We start from the raw sequence: 24,435 nt of genomic DNA, 5'->3' as shown, positions 1-24,435 counted from the left end.
ATCCTCAAGCCGCACTTTGAACATCCCTGCTGTAGCAAGTATTTTCATCTTGCTTGTCAATGCCTGGAAAACACTCTTTCACTAAACTTTGCTGAGATGTGCCTCTGTGGCTGAAATATAATTACAGGCAACAGCTATATATCAGTATATCCGCTCCTAATAATATTACGTAGTAGTCTGGAGAATAGCTTCCAGCACACGTCTCATGTTGATGGACCACAGGAAGACTGGTCAGAGGTAGTTTACATTTTATGCGATACAGGCTAGTAAGTAGTTGGTTTCATTTCAAGCGTATTGCATGATATATTTTCTCTTCATTGTGAATTAACATATAGCTACAATTTATCATATGCAAACAGGGTTTTACTGTATGTCTGTTAGTGTTGAGCAATGTGACTGCACTAATACCATACATAATGTGCTGGGTGGTTACTGGTATGAAGTATCCAAGATCTCTGTGGACTCGCAAGGCTGATCCATGTTTCCTGCTAGCGGCTAACCAGAGGATCATCTTGTCTTTCCCAGAAAAGAGCACCACCCTCGACCATGCTCGCCACAAGCCATCAGGCTGTGTGTGATGTTGAGAAAAACTGCAGGACCTCAGACAATAACATTAATATTAATAATAAAAGTATTTGTGACATCATTTCACCGACCTGCCTACGTATTTGAGTCGGTGGAGCTCTGTGTGTGTGTTTTTGTGTGTGTGTTTTCAGCTCCACATTAATTGTACATCTACATAGGTTTTGACTGAGGCTGATCAATATCCACTTTGAGCCCACATTTCAAATTCATCATGCCTTCTTATATACTATTGATCTTTTTGTAAAACAGCTACCCTCGAAAGAGTCTGATTACTTTTCCTCCATCAGGTTAGAGCAAACTGGAGCTTGATAACAGTAGACAGGTAATTCATACCTTCAACTTGCTTTCAGAAAGGTTCCAGGGTGAAGGAAAAAAAAAACATATTGGGGATCTTTCAATTGTGTTCTCCATCTGTGATGTATTTGGATGTACTCAACTCACTTATGATGAGGATTTCTTTGTGCAATTTCTGAACTCCCCTTTTTTCTGCTATAGTTATTTCAATATCAACTGTAACCGCATGTTATGTATTTTTTATTGGCAGGGATGTCTCAGTCCCTACTGGCAGGACCTCAGGTTCACATGCAGAATAATATATGCCGCTCTGCTCAAGCAGAGGTGCACTGTGCAGTAATTTGTGAGCCGCCGGGCGCTGTTAGGTCTGGAGAATATTGTAGACAGAGAGATGAGAGGACCTGCACACATAGTTATGCACACACACACTTCAGCTGCGTAGCATAGACACTGTGTGTGTGAAACCATCCATGCACACAAGCAGCCTCTCAGTACCTCAAGATTGTCACGCAGATTGATAGGAGCAGTGTGTGGCCACAGTGACACCTCGTGGCTCATTTGAACATTGTTGGGCTCCATTTGTTCTTTTGTGAGTGCTTGCTATGGCAAGCTAGGCATGTTTTTGTTTATGTTTCCCAAATTAGACTTGATTCAGTCCTACCATCTTATTTAACCCACAATAGGTTATTTGTTTTATGTGGTTTTAATAATAATATTTTAATATCTATATTTATGTTGCATTCAGCACACAACACAGGCAAGGGAAAGTGTTTTTGTTTGTGTTTGTGTTTCCCAAATTACACTTTTGATTCAGTCCTACCATCTTATTTATTTTAACCCACAATAGGTTATTTGTTTTATGTGGTTTTAATAATAATATTTTAATATCTATATTTATGTTGCATACAGCAGACAACACAGGCAAGGGAAAAGATTTATGCAGGGCAAATTCCTTTTGTTAAAAAAATATTCTGCAGCCATTGAGAACTGCCATATACTGTTACACTGACTTGAATTCAGTTAAGACGAGGGCGATGCAAGCTGCCCTTGACATACAAAAGCAGTACATGTAACAGCAAGGTGGGCGGAGGCTGTAGGGCCATGATTGTGGGCGTTTCAGTCCGAGCTGCTGAAGGTCAACACAAGTCAAGGTTCTCGTTGTTTTTATAGGAGAGACGTTCCAGTCATTCTGAAAGCTCACAGAAAACATTTTAAAAGCATTTTTGCAGCTTCACTATAGTAGAGATATAAGCTTTTGTTGGAACCCCCATGGCATCTAAAAGCCAACAAAGTCATATGGAAAGCTTCTTATTGGCTTATTTCTTTGCTAATTTTTCACTTGTTTACCTCGCTCTCCTGTTGTTCTCTGATAAGAGCCGAGTAGGGATGCAGGGAGTTATATGGCTCCTGCGTGGTGTGCAGGTTGGGCTTTTTGAAGTGCCCAGCAGAAGCCCGTATCTTTAAGGCACAGCTGGAGAAGTAATGTGTGGAGAAAGCTATTTCTATTCCCCTTTGCATGGAAATAGGCTGCTGCTGTCTTACAATAGAGCTATTTGGCACTGTCAGCTATTGTGTAGCTTGTCTTGTAGCAGCTTGGCCCCAGCTAATGGTCTATAATCTGTCCCTTTATGCACGGCGGTCCATTATGTGGAGCCTTGTCTTGCACAAAAAAAAAGGGTTGGAGGGTTAACGTCTTCATTTTGTGACCCTATCTGATTAAATGTACCCACAGTCGACAATATAAGCCCAGCGCTCTGTGCCTTTACTGCCATCAATCGATGAGAAGCTAATGTAAGTCTTTAACCCTCCGATGGACCCCGAGCTAATGTCATTCATTCAACTCTGCACATGATTCATTATGCTTTGCAAGGTTGAACAGCAGCTTTGGCTGTAACCATTTATTTTCATCAGCGATATCTACACAACCAACTATTTATGTGGTTGTCATTTGGTCCATTGACCAGCGACTCCATTGACCTGTTTTTCTGCCAAAGAAGCAGGCCACGCAGTGACTTTGAGTTCTTCCCACATATTAATCTCCTGGCAAGAGGCCGAGAGGATGGGCAGTGTTTTTCTGCATCGTCTGATCTCAGCGTGTGTTTCCGGGAAGGGGTGTGGGTGTGGACATCTCAGCATCACTTGTTAGACTGCTGATGTAAATCCCTGTGACAGTCCTGCCAAAGACATAATGATGTATTGCACACCGACCACTGCCTCATCCATCTTCATGCCCTTTTCTCTGATGTGTACACGAGGCGATGAAACATGCTTTTGCATTTTTGGATGGGATTATTTTGGCCTATTATTTTCACAACAAAACTTGGCTGTTTTTAAACAAAATCGGTGTCACTGCATATATGTGAGCTCACAGTGGGTACTGAATATAGTGCCAGAGCAGAATGCGGCCAGGGGGACATTTTTAGCACGCAGCTTGTGTTTTTTGGGCCTTTGACATAGTTTAGAAATGGTATTAATTCATTATTAATGTGATATAGTGATATATATTAGTAGATATTACGCTCATTGTCTACGCCACCTATGACTTAAAGCAATATGTTGATGTGTTGTTCAGATCTTTAGCATCTTTAATGCACAAACTGTATCAAATGGCACCCCCCCACACCCTTCAATTTTCATGTTTTATTTTAAAAACTATTTGGCTAATTTAAGTAACTGAAAAATAGCTTTCTGTTAATTACATTACATTTTAAATGTATTTATGATGGGCCATTTTTTGAATGGTGTGCATGCAAATGTCTCAATACTTCCCACTCATATAGTGTCGCTTTACCGTGAGTAAAAACAACATTTTCACATTCCTGTGATCTGGCACTTGTGAATGTCAACAGTTGTGTTAGTTATTAAGAAAGGCTCTCTGTAACATTTTGGAATAGGTCATGTTGAGCCGGAGGGGAACAAGCAGCATTGATATGTGCCGTCACTCCAGGGCTGGAGGGCCTTCATTCATTAATTTAATGTCCCCTGGACCAGGCCATACATCCAGTGTGTGTATTTGATTGTGAGTGTGAAATACACAAAAGTACAGCTGATTTACAGTCGTGTCAGGATAAAAATGTAAACCAGTCAACTATACATATACATATGTTTTTATTTTGAGTTCCTTCAAAGTATTCAACAATAATTTTGGAGTTTTAATTTTATCGACTCATATGAAATTTGACTTAACTGACAAAACAGTTAATTTCTAGTAACTCGGGAGATTGGATTTTTTTTTTCTTCCATAAAAGGATTGAAAAAATCATTCCTGCTAACTAGTTGCTGGTGGCATCTGGCAAGAGATTAAATGCAATCTGTAAGTGGGATGATAAAATGGTATAAGTGAAGAAGCTAATTATGAAATATGTGCTGATGTGAAGGTCGTCATACTGTTTTGACTGAGCCGAGTGCTTGGACGCACTCCCGCCCACACAGTTCATTATACAGTCAGGGCCAAGCCTCCTGTTAAGCAGTAAGTGTTTGTTTGGCGGGCCCGCAGAAGCATAGCCAACATTGACAGATGTTGATTCTCTGGTAAGCCTTGAGTTTTAGCGCCATATGAGAGGCATGGCTGTCAGTCTAACTGTCCTTGAGTCTGAGTTGCTCATTGTCCTTGATACACACACATTCTCTTGATCGCCTCAAATTATTTTTCCTGACAATGCTAGAATATGAGTAGAGCAAATCTGAGCTAGTAATTTTGTGACTTTGTGTGTGATTGCTACATGCTCTATCTACATCGGCTTTCATTTAAAGAAAGATCCTGATATCACATTTTTGTGCTGATATTGGGCCCATAACTGTCGGCATCAATAATTATTGGCATAATGATATGCTGATGAGTTAATCTTAATAGCTGATACAAATGTACCTAATGTTACTTAATATTGTCGCGAGTATGTACAATTCTACATTGGACAGTGTTTCTAATATTTTATGGAGCACATGTTTGTAATGTTTTTTAACTTTATTTTGCTATAACAGTTCTCGCAATAATGCAAACTTGAGCCATAATAACAAAAAACATGTTGTTAAAGTGACTTTTGTGATACAATATGATTTGTTTACATGCCTTTGTTGAAAATATCCCAGGAGCATGTCCGCTTGCCTGAATGTTTGTCCTCCATATGCTTTTTTTTTCCCAGTTTTCACAAGGTTTCCTCTTCGTCCATTAGCACCCTACAAGTATTTCCGCTCGACTTGTCATGTGTTGATGGTGGCTCATGATGGCTCCAGAGGATGCTGCTATAATGTGAAAGAAGGACAGGCAGGACACTGAGGAGAAATGTGCAAAAAAAAAAAAAGACAGGAAATGGCGTGATATGTGGGCCACATGAGGGAGGAAAGTAAAGATATGAAAGCAAGTGGTCTGGATAGGTAGAATATGTGCAGAGAGGTGGTCTGCTGCTACGCAAATCTCATGGGAGACGCCTTGTTCTTGCAGGCTAATTGAAGCTCTGTGTGGCAGCAGACTCTGAGCTGTCACTCCAATGAAGAGCCCAGTTGCTGCATTTTACAGGCTGTGTGCTGAATTCTGATGATGTTAGCAAAAGCTCTAGACAGAGCTCCTCCTTCGTGGAGGTACACAGCCCACATGCTGCTTCCCGGCTATCCACTGATTATATGTAACAGGGTTACAAGCATTCTGAACACGAGCGGGAATATGTGAACATGAATAATTTTCACTCTGTGGGTTTTGTGAATTTGTTGGGCAATCTCATACATGATAATGTGATATTAGGCTCTTTTTGAGGATTTTTCTCATTTGAGATGTGTTCTTGCAAAACACATAGCTGCGAGCACCCTGTGAATTATTGATCAGTAATTAAAGCAGTCAGCTATGAAAATATTTAAAGACAGAACACACAATATTAGATACTCCTGCATATTCTGGTGAGAAGCATGAAAACCCTTTTACAGATAGATAATAGTGCTTTAATAGTGCTAGCGTTTTTGTATTTTTGCTATATTATTTAGTCCGTTATACTGTGTATATATACTAATACTGTTTAATACATTCAATACATTGATTGTATTATATTGGGCACTTGGACAAATGTTGTCGGCAGTGAGAATTTTTGAGTCAAAATAATTAATGTATTAATTAACTGTTAGATGAAGTGTGTTGACAATGAGATGCTTAAATCATAGCTGAGACGTTAACATTGATGATGACTCTCTATGCCTGCCCCCACACGCATTATTTAGCCATCAATGAAGGTCGCGAATGAGATACCAAAACAGGATGGCTATTGATGTCACACAGCATTGCTCAGTGCTGAAGGAGCTCCAGGTTTTTGCTGAATTTACTGTTAAAGTGGAAATTTTAAGATCAAATACAGTCCATTATTGGAGGCTGAAGCTGTAGATTAGATTAGATTAACTGTAGATTATGAAAAAAAATAGTTAAGTACCATTAATATTAGACGTAAGTACAATAATTGCACAAGAAAAAGCAGTGACTGGTGGTGCATTTGGTACCTGGGCCTTAAAGGAATATGTGTTCATGTTTCATATAAGGATTCTGAATGATGGGCTAAATTTCAAAAACAAGTGCAGTTCCCCTTTAATACCACAACTACTGCGTAGGAATTGTGAAAATATAGGAGTTCCTGATTCCCTACCAGCAAAATAAATACTTTTTAATCTGTCAACGGCCTTTCACACTGGACTGTTTTGTGAACATGGGCCAGTATACAGCTGGACTATCCGACAAATTTTCCAACGTTACTTGGTCATGTCAAAAAGGGCAGGCAGTAAGTAACAATTTATCAGTGTCTTAATTGTGTTTATTTTGTGTACGTTATGGAGCAAAAGCGCTTGCACACAGGGAGCGGGGTTGCTAATAGCCGTTTCCCACCACAATTAGTGGCCACATTAGATGTTACCAATGCTGTAGAAAACCTAATGCTAAAATGCTAACGCTACTTACCTTTGAGAGATGTCTTGAAGTAACCTCTTTTCTTGAGAAACATCTGTCCGGTTTCTACTTCTGGATCGGATTCGGAATCAAACACTTATGGCTGTATGTTAAAAGCAGACATTTTCAAAACAGACATCGCCATTTATTATCAACTCCTATACAGTTCGCAACTAGGGGTGAGTGTGAGCGGAGTAGGTGGGCCGTGGGTGGAATACATTAAAACAGACCGTTTTCGCGGTAACCACGAAATCCAATGAAATACAGCTGAATAGGTGCAGATTCTGGAAGAACTACAACTCTTTGTGTGCTGGTTATTGTGTGTAGCTGCTTTATAAGAGTCCACAACTCAATACTAAGGGCCGAAAAATGAGCATATTAGATCCCCTTTAACACCGGATGCTCTTCCTGATGCAACAAGCTTATGCCCACTGCCATGAAAGATAGAAAGGGTGGCTATTCCATCACCAGGACAACTAAATAACAATTTGCTGCAAGCCACACGACAACAACCCCCTACTGATGTGCGTGGAGCTGGGATTAAATCCTCAGAGGAAGTCACAGGTGCTGATCAGAACACTCACCCTGCAGTCATTAGTCCGTCACCCAACAGTGTGCTTGTGGGTTCTTTTGGGGGTTATATTCACTGTGCAGATCTCTATTTGATCTCCTAACGCTCAAATACAACAGAGACATGCAAAACTCTGAATGGCTGTTTTATTGTTTTGCTTGAGGCTCAAGCCAATGTGAAACATGATACAGGATGATAACAACTTGATTCATTCACCTTGTTGTTAAGGCTGCTGTTGTGGTTACGTCTTCATTGTTTAACATGACATGACAGAGCTTCATATTCACCATCATGTAGCATGTGTTGACGCTGGTGGTCAAGGCATGGAGGCTTCAAAAACACTCAAATCTCTTTGTACCTCTGCAGCTTTAAAGGTAGGTTGCTTGGGTGGGAGTATGAGCATGTTGGTGCATATTTTATATATATATGCAGTGTGATTGATTTTTTTTTTATACAGTAGTATTTACATTTTTGTAAATTACATACATTTTTGTTCCAAAAGGTCAGACGAAAATTGAAACCTAGGAAAATAGTTTTTTCTCATATGAAAGCATATAAATCCAGCGAATCAGTTTCAGATAAATACAAATATTTTAGACAGAATAATTCTAGTTGTACATGCAGAAAGCAGTGCAAAATAATTGGAAATTATGTGGTTAGCGCGCAGACCTCACAGCTAGGAGACCAGGGTTCAATTCCACCCTCGGCCATCTCTGTGTGGAGTTTGCATGTTCTCCCCGTGCATGCGTGGGTTTTCTCCGGGTACTCCGGTTTCCTCCCACATTCCAAAAACATGCTAGGTTAATTGGCGACTCCAAATTGTCCATAGGTATGAATGTGAGTGTGAATGGTTGTTTGTCTATATGTGCCCTGTGATTGGCTGGCGACCAGTCCAGGGTGTACCCCGCCTCTCGCCCAAAGACAGCTAGGATAGGCTCCAGCACCCCCGTGACCCTTGTGAGGAAAAAGCGGTAGAAAATGAATGAATGAATGAATTAAATGGATAAATCGATATTTAACATCACCGTTACCTTTATTGACACCTCTTGTTGAGAAGAATTGAATTTGAATTTTTTAATTATATGTGCCCAAAAAAATGTAGACTGAAATAGATCTCTTTTAAGGTGGAACACAGGCTTCCACCCCATAATGCTCTGGCCCACATCTTGCTAGATTACAAAGCACATCCCAGTGGAGCAAACCCCGCACCCAACATAAACCACACCTATCGAGTACATCGTCCACTCAAACGGTGAGTGTTTAATGCACTGACCTAAGAAACACTGATATTTTGTAATGTATTCATTACACAAATAACGTTTGTAAAATGTACTCCTTATGCAGCCCCCCCTTGAATGACTTTGAGATCCACGCAGCAGAGATGGACAAGCTCCAAACTAAGGTGACTGTCCATGTGGATGTTTTGTTGGGAGAGTTGAGGCATTATGCTGGAACAAATCAAAGCAGTTGGCAAAATGGCTTCAATTGTATTTTTTACACCGACTGCACTCAAGCTGATGAAACTTGAGGGTCTGATTGTTTTAAATGTGTATCATTTCTTTCTTATTGTTAGAGGGATTTTTTTTTAATTGTGCAAAAATAGCCACTCTCAATAGGTGATGTGTACTAAGAGTAAGTCAGCTTAGCATTCAGGACAATTGTTTCTCATAGTGACAGGTTGCCTGACAGTGACAAGAGATAAAGGGACTTACCTGCTTTGTGTTTGAGTGCCGTCTTTGCCCATCATGTCTGTAGGCCCCCACCTCCAGAAGACACCCCATCTCATCTCCCATCATGATTGTCACCTTATGCATTGCCCTTTCAATTAGATGCTCAATTTCACCCTGCCTGTCCCACGGGAGTCACAACCACACCATTCGAGATTGGAATCCCATAATTGTCACCTAACCCCCACACCCCTCATCCCATACACAGATCTGGACCTGGAGTGGCCCTCACCATTCAACACTGTCTGTTCATCTTGACAGCAACACATGCGGCAGAGAAGAGGACAATGAGCATGTAGTTCTTGCCCGACACGGGAACATGTCTTGATAATGAAGCTGTGTTGTTAGAGGCCGGCACCGGTTGATTTTCAGTATGTGAAAAGGAGATACATTATACTACGATTATGCTACTATTTGATATTTCCTACAATCATAACACTGAGTCAGTCGGTCAGTTGAATTCGTAGGGTTGCTTGTTACCATCCCAGTGAATATATTTGGGGCGCAGACCTTCAGAGAATCCATTACATGCATGAGCAGCAACATGTTCTGTTTTGGCTTTCAGTTATGTCTCATTCCTCTCGCCCTGTTGTTATATGCCAGTCTGAAACCAAGAGAATTCAATTATTCATTGAAACACTATGCTCTGTGACAAAAGCAATACATACAGTCCCTTACAAAGGCACTTTTGTAAGTCACTTATCTAAGATATAGAAAGAATAAATAATTGTTATAATAAACAATTAATCATTTATTGTTCCCTTGAGCTGGAACAATGTACAGAGATCTTTAGCAGTAAGTACACGCAACCGACAAGATGTCTGCATGTGACTTCATCCAGAAAAAAAAAATGTTGGAGGTCACTGATGTTGGAGCTGAGAGAGTGTCTTCTGACTCATAAGCTCATCAACGTATTCTCATTATACATAGACAAGTACCCTTCCTAATCTGTTACCACAACTTTGGACACATAGAGTTGTCCAAAATGTAATTAAGCTGAAGTCATAACATACATTCAGTTTCCTTTCTTTTCTTGTTTAAATTAGGAAATCCATTTCAGTCGTAGTAGAGGTCTCGGTTATAGAATGGGGTTATAGAGACATCTAGTGGTGATGGTAGGGTATTGTAAAAGAAAATAGATTTCTCAGTTTGTTCATCTACTAGTCACTTTTTTGTAATTTATTTAAAATCCCAATTGTGGCAATTACCAGAACCACATTCCTCAAATGCAATAGTTGTATTGTGTACAGATGATATTATAATCACTTGCCAACGTGTTTTCCAGCAGGAGGTCCAAAACTATATCTCAGTCATAGACAAGATGGCAGGGGACATCCAAGCTCTGAGGACAAAGGTGGTAATGTTGGAGTTGGAAATCCAGCAGCTCCGCAGGGATCTTTCCCTGAAGGAAGACCTTGATGACACAGGCATCCACGCCACAGTTGGAATTGCAGAGACACAAGGTGCATCGCAACACAACACAATATTCACTTCACTAATATCCTCAATCCATGCCAGAACACTCAGAAATTTGTTTCACAGGCAGTCCAAAATTGGCAGGACGAGTCTAAAAAGTGACGTAGGTGTCACGGTCATCCTTGTCAGTGTCTATTCCCTATCATTTTAGTGATAAGACAGCTCATTTAGGCCATGGAGCCTCTGATAAGCCGACGTGGGTAGAACAGGTCTTATCTCCTGAAGGACAGCATGTGACCCTCGCTGAAAGGATGTCCCTGGATTTTTCTATGCTGGCATCACAACCAAGGAATTACTGTATAGTTATGGCTTACATTTTAGTAGACAGTATAGTATAGTATCAATTGCATTATTGTCTATGTAATGACATCATTATCCAAACAGGCTTTATGTAGTATGTATGTGGATGTATGTATGCTCCAAACATCTGTGAAAATAATAGAGCTGTGTCATCACCCAGACATATTCAAAGTTGCTCGAGAAACCAGTAAGGCCGCCTCACAAAAAGATCGGATCATAAATCCCCAGAATGAGCTGATAAAGGTTAAGAGACACTGAAAACACCACAAATAACATAAAACTGGAGCACTGTCTACCGAGAGTTGTTTTAAATTGTTTTCTATAACAGTTTAAGCTCCAAAAACAGCAGCAACATGTACAGATGGCAACGATGGTGGTGTCACAGCAGGAAAAGGTAACTTCAATTGATATCAATGCCAATGTAAACACATTAAATACCCATGGATAAATATAACACTTTTTTCTGGTCATCAAAACGATGGAGAATGTAAACCATACGTTTTCAGAGAAGATGAATCATGGTGGAAATACAAGGCTGGTACAAAGAAAGCAAAGAGGTGAGTGGACTTGTTTTGTCTTCAGAACTAATGTTATATAAGTGGTCCTGATCACAGTCTAATCTGACAGCAGAGAATTTTCCAGTCAAGACTGAAAACCAGCCTGTTGTGGGGATCACACAGCAGCCAATACAGGTAGGTACGCAACACCAAGACGTTTCATACCTCTAAAGGCCACGGGGTTATGTGTCAAATCGAAAGATGCAATACAACTGATGTAACAAAACTGCTGCCTCCATTACATTCATCTAATAATGTTCTGTGTAAATTGACACGGTCAAATTACAACTAGTGTATCCATTATTTTATTTTGTGCATTTAGTATTTCAGTGTCAAAAATAGTGTCTTTTTCTCATGGACTTAATACTATTTAAAAGACAGTTAAAAGACAGTGTACTATGCAGTGGCGGAGTTATGGGGTGGCTGGGGAGGGGCAGGTCCCCCCCACGGCTGAAGGACAGTTTTTTGACAAACACAACTACGTGGCACGGAACACTACTTCAGCCTAATCGGCAATTCACTGCAGCACACAATTTTACATAATTGGGGAAGCAGAAGAGCGCTACCTATTTTGACTTTGATTGGTCAAGTTGTCTAATTATGTTGACGTATACGACGTACGTATACTCTGGTACTATACCCTGTCTGTCAAAGAATTATATATACCATATTTTCCGGACTATAAGTCGCACTTTTTTCATAGGTTGGCTGTTCCTGCGACTTATAAAAGTAAAAAATATTTATGTTACATAAAGACTGGACACCTTTTCTGTTCATGTTCGGCTGTTTCGTGTTTTTGTGTAGCTGAATAACCATTGTGTTAACATATCTTACACCTATTCAGCCTGTTCTCTATTCTTTTATTGTTAGAACTTGCCTTCCAAGATGACGAAATGTCTGATTTGGTCAATTAGTTTGTAAAATAAATTACCTGCAAAAAATGCGACTTATACTCCAGTGCGACTTATAGTCCAGAAAATACGATATATAACATGTATTTTTCCAGACAAAAGAGGCCAAAGAGAGACTATTTTTACTAAATAAGCTGTAGAAAGATGAGGCAAAGATTCACACTCTGGAGGCAAAGGTGAAAATAGCACAAATAATGTTATTGAATAAACATAATGGAAACTATTACACTTAACATGGTTTCTATTGTTCGCAATAGCCTAATGACAACCCTGAGCTTCGGGGGAGACTAAAACAGGACATCTTAAGTAAACTGAATGACCACAGACATGACCTCATAAGGACAACCCCCACTTGGAATCTTCTGTAGTGGTCCTCGGTCAGTTTGGTGTCTACTTCATTCATTTTTTTGTTGGATACAAAAATATCTTACATACATTTTTCTGCTTCTTTAGCAGGACCCATCACATTCCTCATATCTGCCAAGAAGTGCAGAATTCCTTCGCCCATCAGCAAATGTGGTCAATTAAACACAAGACAACATATTTTATGTCATTGACTATATTTTATTTGCCACTAGTTTGGCCATTTATATTTGCCATGCACACGTGGAATAGAGAATATGTACATTCTTTCAGGTGATACTCAAACAGGACCGTGACCTAATAAATGACTTTGCTCACTCATTAAGAATAATTTAAGTTTGCATTTCTCAAACAAAAATCCTCAAAAGATTCGTAGCTGTCAATGACTCTAGAAATAAACATGATCCATCCCGCATGTTCTCTGAAATGCTATTGACTACTGTGCAGGGGCTTCAGAGTTAATAGTATGGGCTTATCTGGTAAGAGTATAAGCTCAAAGGTGCTTTGAGCTTCTACGTGTCGCTGTTTCTCCACCTTGAAGTTCTCAAGAATCTGCAAAAAAAAAGGCAATGCATGACTAAGCTTTACAGTATTTTCATTGTCATCTCATAATTTGTGTACAGTGTATACTATATCTGACATGGATGAGGAAGATTTGCATCTCAGCCTCAGCTATTCTGCGTCCTATACACTGGCGGGGGCCAAAGCCGAAGCTTAGGCTGCGGAAGTAGTGGGTCTCTGTCCTGAGCCAACGAGAGGGCTGATATTGCTCCGGGCGAAAAAACACCTTAGGGTCCCTTCCCATTGCATAGAGTCCTAACTGCACCAGGGTCTAATCATGTTACACACATACAATATGAAGCAATTACTGCGATGTTGTAAGTATGTTGACATACTGTAGAATATTCAGATTTACCCCTGCTGGAATGTGGTAGTTCTGAATGATGATGTCCTCAGCTGTGTATCTTTGCAAGCTCACTGCAACTGGATGCAACCTGTAGGATGCAAGGAAGTAATGTCTTTTTAGGAGACATACAAAGTCACTGTGTCCAAATGTTTTCACCAAGGACAACATACTGAAGAATTTAAGGACACAGGGACAATGTGGATTTATATTCTTAATATTTAACACGGTATAACCAATTCAGTGTAGGTCAAAACCTGTTGCCTACAGTAGTAGGCCATGCTTCATTTTATTATTAGAATGTGCCAAGAAACACCAAGGACACCCCTGCCTTAAAGCTTTTAAAGGAAAGCTGCACTTTTGAAGGGAATTTTGCCCATCATCCACAATCCTTATGTGTGACATGAACACATCTTTCTCTTTTTTCTGCTTTCTAAAGATATAAAAACAAATACAAAAACGCATCTAAGAATGCACATATTCTCCCTATAAAGTCTCATAAAAGAAAGACGTGTTCATGTTTCATATAAGGATTGTGGATTAAAAATTCCCCCAAAAAGTGAAGTTCCCCTTAATGGATCACCTTAGTGTTTCCTTCAGAGCTCCTTTGACAAGAGGAATCCGCTTCAATATCTCCACCATGTCTCCTTGACACTGGACCCTGGCAGCGGCCACCTCTGCCCTCAGCTCTTCTTGGAGGTTAGGATGTTTGGCCAGCTCATATAACGTCCACAGCAAAGTGATAGAAGTCTGAAATGGTGGACCACACCAGTGCTCACTTAAAAAAAAGAAAGCTTTAGCTCATAAAAGGAACAAGTTTTGACTGTTACCGTATCGACCCCCCCAGCCATTAACTCGGTGACACTGGCCTTGATGTCTTCAATGGACAGCTTGTCCAGCAGGAGCAGGCTGGCCAGTACTCCTGGGTATTTCGTCATTTGACCACTCTCCTGACGTAACTGCCTGTAGATGTTCTGGATGCAGCGGTCCGCTAAAGAGGAAAAGTACCATAAATGTGTACAGAATAGGGTTATGTAGCAAAAATAACAAATCATGGACATTTCATGTTCATGTATATCATGTTTATACAAAAATTTACCACAAGTATTGTCCTTAAATGCTACTACCACTCTAAATTATTTTATATTTAATATTTTCTTATCTATTTCAAGGACAGCAAATAGGGGAATGGTGGAACATGCAAGCTCCAACGGTCCAACAGAGATTTGAACCCAGATCTTCCACTTCTCCTGACTGTGTGGCCAACATGCTGACCACTTGTCAACCGTGCAGCCTGAGTTGCAAAACAATGTAGGTGCATTTTGCAATGTTTATTGTGTCTTGAGGATAAACGATATTATCTTGCGACCAAATGAACCACTAATCTTATGATATGTATTAATGAGGGATGGGTACTTTTATAGGCATTACCGATTCACGTGCCGCTCCCAACAACATTTAGTTTTCAAGAGAAGAAGCATGTAGCTTCGTCCACTAGCTTTCGTAGTAGTATAGTTCACGTTACAGGCGTTTTGAGTTTGTATTACAGTACTACAATTTGTGCAATACTATTACTTTATTTATTTTTATTCCATACTTTTTTACTCGTTTGAAACCTATTTGTCCTCCATAGACCCCCATCACACAATTTGTCCAGAGAGTTTTAATTGTACTTAAGCGTTTTCATGTTGAAGACATTTCTGAAATAACTGAAATGTTATAATACAAACAGCTAGATGCTGTTTTGATACATTTGTCAAAGTTTATAAAGCAAGAGGCAAATATACACCTATTTTCTATAGCGTTTATCCTCACTAGGGTCGTGGGGGCATACTGGAGCCTATCCCAGCTTACTTTGGGCGGGAGGCGGGGCACAGACAAACAACCATTCACACTCACATTCATACCTATGGATAATTCGGAGTCACCAATTAACCTAGCATGTTTTTGGAATGTGGGAGGAAACCGGAGTACCCGGAGAAAAACCATGCACGCACGGGGAGAACATGCAAACTCCACACAGAGATGATTTGGGATTCGAACATGCTTACCACTTTGACCGCCGTGCGGCCAAGGTAAATATCTTAAATTAAAAAATACATAAATTAGTGAATTTGCATTTATTACTACATAAACACACACAAGGTACAGAAAACTAGTAGAAAGACTGGTACTGATTCCCAGGTACTGGCTATCGGTACCTATTATATTTATCAAAATAATGCAATATTTCCTTTTAATATGGCATCTTTTACTGTTGTAAAGTTGTGGAATTGACGTTTCTGACATGTATTTTTTTCACAGGCATTTCATACTGTTACATGTTTATGCTTGCTGCATACAGTATCTTCATATGTAGTTTTTTGGTTAAATTCAGTAAAAAAAAGTTAACAAATTTGGCATACTGGCCTGTCTGTTGATGGGCTCACCTTGCTCATTTGCTTGGCAATAATCCCACACCTGGGCTGTGGTGCATGACTTTGCAGTCATACTTTCCCTCCTAACCTTTACTACATTATCTTGTAAAAAAAATGTAAAAATATGTCTGTCCTCTATGGGTGGTGTCATGACAAAAAATAATAGTTCTGTAGTTGTCCTAAGAGTCATACCATGATTAAAGATTCCATCCCAAGCTTCCACATGATCCCGCCACACTTTGGCTCCAACGTGCCTGAGCAGAGACGGTGGTATGTACAGCATGGGTGAGGTAGTCTTGAACATCAGAGAGATGCAGTCAATGAAGTGCTGGGCTTCCGGATCGATGTAGTCCAGCATCAAACCGAGACGCTCGCCATATAGAACTGAGCTCACCGCTATGAAAATAGAATGGAGTAAACAATCAAAATAGAGTCAGGTGTAGCCACAGTACACCTGCACAATGTTTTGAGATTCAATACAGCTACATTAATACATGAAGGAATAACTGAGCCACAGAATCTCTCTGCATTACGCATGTGTACCTAATATTGTGACCAGGAAGTGTGTTTTAAGAACAAGGCATCCTCACACTCCAGTGCATATTTGAAGAGTTCTTGAGAGAGGTCAGTCGTCCACTTGTTCTGTCCGTTCCGTTGTATCTTCTTGTGAACCCTGGCCACAAAGTCTTGGCCCACTTCATCTAGCAAGGGCACAAAGCTTCCCAGCATCTTGGGCGAGATCACCTCCTTGTTAAGGATGACCCGATTTGACCTCCATTCCTCCCCATTCCTGCAAATATACAAAAACCACTGGTAGAATTGAAAATGTAGACATGTATTTGGAAGATAAGGATACCCACTTGAGTAGAACTCCATATTTGCGATTCCTGTAGTCTCTGTACGAGGTCCATGCTTCAACTTTCAGCCTTTTTGGATAATAACCCTCCGCTTTGAACAGGATGGCAGCATCCTCTGGGTTGATGATGTTTACACTTTCATAGTATCCTACTTTTTCTCTGATAGCCACAATACAAGAGAGCAAGAAGGGGACATATCAGTTTCACTGTGTTTTGGGAATATATTATTTTTAACATGCATTGCACATAACATATTTCAAGCAGCCAAGTCGGAGGTGTTCAATGCCTTGCTCAAAGTCACCTCAGTTGCTGGTCAGGGGGGAACCAAACTTGTGGCACTTGGGCAGGCATGTGCACAGATAGACCCCTCGTGTTGCTCATGCAGCTGCCCTTTGTGCTGGAGCCCATTTCCCATTCATTTAAGAATAAAAATTACTTTATCTGTCATCAATTCCTCCTAAATATGTTTTGATTTGCATTTATTTGAGTTCTTGTGGGACTTCTTCTCCGACCTGCTCAACCGTGCTCTCAAGCCCCGCCCCTCCCCATTCAGTGCTGACTGCTACAGCCCATACAGACAGACATGTAATAATGGTGTTGGGTTGCCAATTAACATAACATACATGGAGAACATGCAAACTCCACACAGAGATGCTCAACGGAGATTTGAACCCAGATCTTCTAAGTGTGTGGCCAGCATGTTAACCAATAGGCCACCTGTACCTGATTTGTACATATATTTTATTTATGAATATATGTATAATAATAACTTCTATTAATACATTTTGTGATGGGTGCCCTTTTTTCTGGCTTGAGTACCTGCCCCCCAAAACGTTCCTTCCTTTGGGTAACAAGCCACAAATTCTTAACCACATAATCACAACTACCAGCCGAGTTTGCCATAATGTTTTGTCTGCATTGATTATTGAACCAGTACATCCTCCATACCTGTAAATGGGTCCAAAAGTGTTAAAATTCTGCACCATGATTCGGTGAAGGTTTTTGAAACCATCCAGCTTCCAGAAATTATACAGGTTGGCTAGACCGTTCTTCCACAGTCCAGGAATCTCATTGAAGGGTTTGATGATGGTGCTGCTCTCAGTGAAGGCCTGTCTGACCATCGGCATGCTGCTGCTGCTCCTGCGTACACCTCCTGCCATCAGCTCATCCAGATAGGTCACGGGGAGTGCAAAGGGTCCACGCCACAAACTCCACCTTGCCATTCTGCAACTCTACTGTACTCCATCCAGAAAAGCAGATGTATGGTTCAAGAGCAAGAGGCTGGTCTAAAGAGACCTCCCACTGCACACCCCTTTGGTCTCAAGGCTGTTCCAAGTTGCAGCACATCGTGTCTTTGTGGGATATATTACAAACTACACTCTTATTACCGCAGTTTGTTACAATTATGTGACAAACAACTCGCAGTACAAAGTATCACATTGTGATAAAACTGATCATATGCTCACGTCCAGTTAAGGAGAAATGAATTTATAGCAAACAATCATGCAATACAAGAAAAAGGCTTTCACATCAACTGTGTTTCATTCAATAAATAACTTATTCAAATGTTATTTCTTAAGCAGCTTTATGAGTTCCTCCAACTTCATAGCCGTCCTCATATTCCCCTCAATTTGAAGTCGACCGCAGTTGTAAGCAGAAAATGGTAGCAGCGTGCCACGGAACATGGCCAGAAGGTCATCCTTGCACATCGTCAGTGTTACATCAGGCTGCCGGCACAGTGACCCCTCTCCAGCTGCACCGCGGCCTAAACAACACACACACACACACACACACAAAGTGATATTGTGTAACACCTTCATTTGTATGATGTAATTCCAAACAATCTTCTCTGTATGCAATACCTTGGCTCAAATCCACATAGTAGCTGCGATGCTGTCCATCTTCTGAGCTGATGTCAAACTGGAAGCAGGCGCCCACCTGGCTCACCAAAGCTTCAGAGAGGACAAGCTTGACCCTGTGGAGCAGCTCTTCAACAGAGCCTGACGTCTGCTCATCTATAAAGGTGACACTGCTCTCTAAAAGGGGAAAATATATGATTTTGTTAAACAGCAGCACTCCAACAATTCTGTGTGTGAGCCTACCTTGCTGAGATTGTGAGCTGTGGCTGATGAAGTGCATGGCAAGCTGCTGAAGGGGGCCTGTGAGACCCTCCATGCCTGGTACAGAGGGAGGAACAATGAGGGGTCCAGAGGGTGCATCCTCAGGTGATTTGAGAAGAGATCCAGGCGTAAGTTCTACCCTGTCTATCTCCAGTCCCCATGGTCGAGTCATCTCATTGATGTCTGTCTGCAGAGAGTAAAAAAGAAAGTGTGACGTGAGGCAGCCACGAGGAAGATCTGAAGGTAGGAAAATTATTGTCTTACAGCCAGATATTCTCCCAGCTTCACTCTCTCCGTTTGGATCTCTCTGACTGTCTTCTTGGCCAGGCTATGAGTTAAAGCGTTCTGTGCTGTCATTCTGGTAGAGGCGTTCAGGTCCTGGACTGACACCACTGACAAGACTGGGTTCCAGATTCTGAATTGAATGTCTGCTCCTACAGACAAGAGGCCGCCATCCCTGGTATTCACCTAAATGACATGAAGGGCATCATTCTTGTATTTTAACTTTCATGAAAAAAAAATCCTCTCCTTATGCCAGAGGAACATAGCTTACAGTCCGCTCTGCAACTTCAGTGTAATACTTCCTCTAGAAAGTCAGGCCTTCGAAATACATTTACAGCAGTACAATACCAGGGATGCACCACAGTAGTAGTAACATCGACAGGCATGGAGGTGCACTGGCATATAAAACCAAAAACTACAAAAAGGAATAAATAGTGGGTGCAGATATGAATGAATGCAGTGAAAATGTGCGCCAAGCCTGCCACCTTCAGGACAGTGTAACATACACTAAGTAATAACTGCAGTGTCTGTGTTCTCAATGACAATATTTACTCAGATATGGCCTCCACTCTAAAAGCACTACAATTAATTGTTGGGTGCTGAAACAAATAAATATCAAGGGGCTGTGATTGCTTTATGGTGACATGTATTCTAGAATATTATAAATGAATGAAGTGAATTTAAAGAAATAAAAGGCCTCTGCTCCAATACATTTGTCCCTCGCTTATCACAGTTAATTGGTTCCAGACCAGAATACCCCATATATTTCAATTATTTTTAACCAACAAATAGTTAAACATTAAACAGCAATCATTTATTAATTAATACATTTTTGAAAGCTGTGATGGAGCAATAATCTAACCGTGATGTGGCGTGGGAAGACTGTAATTACCTGATATTGTCTGCCAATGAGTAAACAATCGTGGCCATAAATTTGAACAAGTACACTAACTGTAAAAGCTGTGCACCATTACAGTTGGTTTACCTGGCATGGAGGTATATTGAACGCACGGGTGCGCAGGTCTACCCGCTGCCACTGGTCAATAAGGGGCAGCACCAGGACAATACCAGGACCCCTTGGAGGACAGACACGACCCAGGCGAAAGACTACTATCCTCTCGTAATTTGGCACTGTCTGAAGACAAGATACATTCAAGTTGGTTATGATGATCACACTCAACGTATAGTGGACATGGTTTAGGGGTAAATGTGTGTCAGCTTACCTTTAATACAAACCATCCCGTAATAGGAAAGGTTAGAAAAGTGCAGATGTGTACGAGGAAGATGACAATTACATTGCAAATCAATGATAGCCAACCCTGGGAACTGTCTTGAAGAAAGCAAACCAAATAATGTTATATATATTGTACAATTAGTATATATATTTATGCACCAATGCAATTAGCAAATTGTGTAACCAGGAAAACAAGACTATTAGTTGAGTAGAGCATGGTTACACCACTTTATTTCATTTTTTACTTTAGTCTTTCCTTTTTCAAAATAGATGTAGAAAACAAAACAAAAGGAGCAATACATTGTTACATTTCCCAATCAAATCTATTCTGTCATTCTTGTGTATGTACACCACTTTAATGACCCAAGAGATAGCTTTTCACTCAACAAGGTGTTAAGCCGGTTTGGCAATTACTTTAACATATATAATGTTTATCATTTACTGTAGTTGCAGTTTGTAGAACTGCATATCAAACTGCAATAAAGTCACTGCTAAGTGAACCCTGTGAATCAAAATGAACCTAGTCAGTATGGTAAGGTAAGATACCAACCACTGAAGTCGTTTTCTGAAACTTTGGGGATGTAATCGAACGACAGTCCTTTGTTATGGTAGCCATGCTGTGAGAACCTGTCGGCGGACACAAACAGTCCAGGAGTCCCCAACTTGCTCGAATCACTTTGAGGAAGAAGCTGATAAGACTTGCTCCCAAACATTGTAAAATAAAAGAATCTTAACTCAAATAAAAATGTAATCTAACGATTCGCTCATTTTGCCAGGTAGTTAGCAGGCTCTTCCGTGTTTTGCTCGAACTCTTCTTCGCCCCATGACACTGCATGTTGACGTTGGTGCCATCTACCGTTGCTCAAGGGTTGTTACAATCATACCTGGCCTTTTCAACTTTTCAGTGGAGAGGAAAGTAACATTAAAACCAGTACCAGCTTATGTGTTCTTAGTTGGGTGATTGACTGAACTTATGTATATATATATATATATATATATATAAATATATATATATATATATATATATATATATATATATATATATATATATATATATATATATATATATATATATTTATATATATATATATATATTTATATATATATATATATATTTATATATATATATATATATTTATATATATATATATATTTATATATATTTATATATATTTATATATATTTATATATATATACAAGACTAAATAAAATAACTGTACAAAAGCCATATAGAATACCTTTATACAATTACATGCAAACTATGTACAAAATGATGAGACTTTTCTGTTATCATTAGTACTAATATAAATTGGGCATTGCTTTACACGAATCAAAGTGGGCCTTTTCATTTTAAGAGTTAATTTAGAGTTTTAGAGTTGAATCAAGATTTAATATAAATTTATGGAAGGTGAAGTTTGATCTTTTGACTGTAAAATCAATTCTCAATTCAAAATATGATATGAGGTATGATGTATACCATTAACAAGAACAGTGCAAAGTAACAAAATTATTGATCTTGTCTCAATGTACTGCAGTTGTTTAAAAAAATGAATGAAATTACTTGACAGATATTGAATTATTGATTTTTATGTATTCATTTGCTTACCACAGGCACATATAATATATACATGATAATTACATTCATAATTTTTTTTTCCTTTTGTCATGACGGAAAGAAGCCACACAGAGGACGCTAAAAAGCGCATGACACTTCGAAGCCATGGGTTGCCTTCCATTGGCCTACACTGTATTACCTAATGGGTCAGCCAGCTGTGATTACATCTGTGCCTGTTTTAGTTAATCACAAACATGTAATGATCAGGGCTAACAAGTTTTTCCAAGTATGCTTTTATGGACTTAGCTTTGGTTTTCCAAAATGTCTTGCTGGGGTGACTATGTGGTTACTTTGTTTAAAAAATGGCCCTACACCCAAACACTATTATTTAAAAAATCTAAAGCTAAGGCAATCATTTTTCCCCTGCTATAATGTAATAATCTTCTCTTGTGCGATGCTCGGCACTTGATCCCACACAGTGACAGAGGATGGAGGACCAAGATGAAGTAGGTGAATTGAGGTGTCAGCACAATGACGATAGCGAGGATTGCCCCGCCTTGCCATCTGCTGGCACTAATATAATCCACACAAGGAGTAATTCACTTGTCTCACTCCATAGCAAAGACATGTCAACCCTGTTCAACAGCAAGGAACGAGTTATTGTTGGAAATGTTGACAAGCTAGTGGGAATTATGTACATTAAAATACAAGCTATTGAATTGTGAAGCCATGGTGAGACTTGTAATACAAATGCTTGAAAAGCTACAGAAACCTTGATTTCATGCATTTTAAAAGGAAGCAGCCCTTGGTTTTGTTAAAAATGGAATTGCAAATGCTTTCCTCCACTTCACAAGAATGTGAAGATCCTTGAACTTCCATTCCATCCATTTTCTGTACCGCTTATCCTCACAAGGATCGCGGGCATGCTGGAGCCTATCCCAGCTGTCTTCAGGTGAGAGGCGGGTTACACCCTGGACTGGTCGCCAGCCAATCCTCCAAAACGTATGTACAGTGTTGGGAGTAGGGAGTTTGCCTTGCACATATTAAAATTATTGCAGTCAATTGCCAATGTACATATTTAAATATGTATGAAACTGCATCTTGCAGGGCAGACTATGATTTTTTTTTAAAGTTTCTTGTTATGTTCTCTATTTAATGACAAATGAGCTGTCAGATGTGAGATGTCAGTATTAACAATTACATCGCTTCCACTGCTCCTCTATCACAAGGTGTCCCCCAGGGTTCAGTGCTTGGTCCACTACTTTTCTTTCTTTCAATTGGTAGCTTCCTTCGCCGCCATGGTTTCTATTTTTACTGCTACACCGATGACATCCAACTGTACATCTCCACCAAATCCATCACCTCTGTAATTCACTTCAACCTGACAAACTGCTTCACTGAAATGAAATCTTGGATGCACTCAACATCTTTCAACTCAACTGTGACAAATTAGACATACTCATCGTGGGCCAAAAATCCGCCACAATATTCTCTGAATTTCACTCTTACTTTTGCGAACTACACTGTCGTCCTCCACTTACTTCAGCAACCTTGGAGTTTTTCTCAACAACAACCTCTCCTTTGAACACCACGTCATCCACATTACAAAAATTGTTTTCTTTCACCTCAAAAACATTTCTCCTCTATACGACCATCACTTCCTTTCTCCTCTGCTGAAACTCTTATACATGCATTTATAACCTCCAGACATGTCTGGTTCTGAATAAACTTCAATCCATGCAGAATTATGCTCTTCGCCTTCTCACTCACATCAGCTAACATGGCCACATTAACCCTGTCCTCCAGAAGCTCGATGGATGGTTGGATGGATGGATGGATGGATAAGTCACTAGTACTATTGGACTAAATATGTCAGGTAAACTCTGTTTCAACTCTGCTTAAGTGCTTTTCCATTGAAATAAGTGTTCTCAATGTTCTCAGTTCATGTTCTGCTGGTAGTTGAAAAATTGTTATTGCAGTAGACTGCACGCCGGACGAGTGGTTAGCGTGCAGGGCACACAGCTAGGAGACCTGAGTTTGATTCCACCCCCGGGCATCTCTTTCTGGAGTTTGCATGTTTGCATGCATGGGTTTCTTCCTCCCGCATTCCAAAAAATTATCAACTCCAAATTGCCCATAGGTATGAATGTGAGTGTGAATGGTTGTTTATCTATATGTGCCCTGTGATTGGCTGGCGACCAGTCCAGGGTGTACCCCGCCTCTCGCCCGAAGACAGCTGGGATAGGCTCCAGCACCCCAGTGAACCCTTGTGAGGATAAGCGGTAGAAAATGAATGAATGTTATTGCAATAATAAAAAAAAAATCCAGACGCATGCCACAGCAGCAGCCGTCCCATGCAGCCCAT

The 24,435-nt window shown here is 40.1% G+C and overlaps 3 protein-coding genes across 6 annotated transcripts in view; 1 reads left to right on the top strand and 2 right to left on the bottom strand.

The window, feature by feature from the left end:
• ccdc33 (coiled-coil domain containing 33) overlaps window positions 1-11,562 on the top strand; it is a 38,056-nt gene extending 26,494 nt beyond the window's left edge. The window contains exons 4-7 of one of the 3 annotated variants that reach the window (XM_078789302.1): window positions 10,380-10,557; window positions 11,031-11,264; window positions 11,355-11,427; window positions 11,498-11,562. In XM_078789302.1, coding sequence (XP_078645428.1) covers window positions 10,380-10,557; window positions 11,031-11,128 — 276 coding nt within the window. In that variant the 3' untranslated portion in view covers window positions 11,129-11,264; window positions 11,355-11,427; window positions 11,498-11,562. Of the gene's footprint in view, window positions 1-10,379; window positions 10,983-11,030; window positions 11,265-11,354; window positions 11,428-11,497 lie in introns of those variants that run through there. The other 2 variants (XM_078789299.1, XM_078789298.1) reach the window with 2 other exon arrangements.
• A 1,336-nt stretch (window positions 11,563-12,898) lies between these two features.
• On the bottom strand, window positions 12,899-18,208 carry cyp11a1.2 (cytochrome P450 family 11 subfamily A member 1, tandem duplicate 2). The gene is made up of 9 exons (XM_058075042.2): window positions 17,828-18,208; window positions 16,883-17,038; window positions 16,613-16,812; window positions 16,215-16,418; window positions 14,436-14,596; window positions 14,189-14,355; window positions 13,618-13,696; window positions 13,342-13,533; window positions 12,899-13,253 (listed from the first exon to the last, which is right to left on the bottom strand). Exons 1-9 carry the CDS (start codon window positions 18,100-18,102, stop codon window positions 13,131-13,133), a joined length of 1,557 nt encoding a protein of 518 aa, XP_057931025.2. The 5' UTR covers window positions 18,103-18,208; the 3' UTR covers window positions 12,899-13,130.
• A 116-nt stretch (window positions 18,209-18,324) lies between these two features.
• Window positions 18,325-21,387, bottom strand: stoml1 (stomatin (EPB72)-like 1). Of its 2 annotated transcripts, XM_058075049.2 has the most exons (7): window positions 21,066-21,385; window positions 20,505-20,611; window positions 20,267-20,416; window positions 19,264-19,467; window positions 18,982-19,186; window positions 18,742-18,915; window positions 18,325-18,644 (listed from the first exon to the last, which is right to left on the bottom strand). In XM_058075049.2, the coding sequence occupies exons 1-7, from the start codon at window positions 21,226-21,228 to the stop codon at window positions 18,448-18,450; spliced, it is 1,200 nt and encodes a 399-aa protein (XP_057931032.2). In that variant the 5' UTR covers window positions 21,229-21,385; the 3' UTR covers window positions 18,325-18,447. The 2 variants fall into 2 exon arrangements, with proteins under 2 accessions (XP_057931032.2, XP_057931031.2); XM_058075048.2 differs by having other exon boundaries at window positions 18,742-19,186; window positions 21,066-21,387.
• Window positions 21,388-24,435: the final 3,048 nt, after the last annotated feature.

The sequence above is a fragment of the Doryrhamphus excisus genome, linkage group LG1 (genome assembly GCF_037039965.1).
Source record: "Doryrhamphus excisus strain RoL-2023G ecotype Guam linkage group LG1, RoL_Dexc_Guam_v1.1, whole genome shotgun sequence".
NCBI classification, from domain to species: Eukaryota; Metazoa; Chordata; class Actinopteri; order Syngnathiformes; family Syngnathidae; genus Doryrhamphus; species Doryrhamphus excisus.
The sequence above is the reverse complement of the archived record's forward strand: the minus strand, read 5'-3'. Positions and strand labels throughout refer to the sequence as shown.

Excerpts from the sequence above, each read along its gene's own strand:
- cyp11a1.2 (XM_058075042.2), bottom strand. The coding sequence starts at position 18,102 with ATGGCAAGGTGGAGTTTGTGGCGTGGACCCTTTGCACTCCCCGTGACC. Across the intron at positions 14,356-14,435 it reads TGGCTGGGGGGGTCGATACG|ACTTCTATCACTTTGCTGTG; the intron begins GTAACAGTCAAA and ends CCACCATTTCAG. Across the intron at positions 13,254-13,341 it reads TGCAAATCTTCCTCATCCAT|ATTCTTGAGAACTTCAAGGT; the intron begins GTCAGATATAGT and ends TTTTTTTTGCAG.
- stoml1 (XM_058075048.2), bottom strand. The coding sequence starts at position 21,228 with ATGTTTGGGAGCAAGTCTTATCAGCTTCTTCCTCAAAGTGATTCGAGC. Across the intron at positions 19,187-19,263 it reads AGCTGGGAGAATATCTGGCT|ACAGACATCAATGAGATGAC; the intron begins GTAAGACAATAA and ends TACTCTCTGCAG. Across the intron at positions 18,645-18,741 it reads CTATGTGGATTTGAGCCAAG|GCCGCGGTGCAGCTGGAGAG; the intron begins GTATTGCATACA and ends TGTGTTGTTTAG.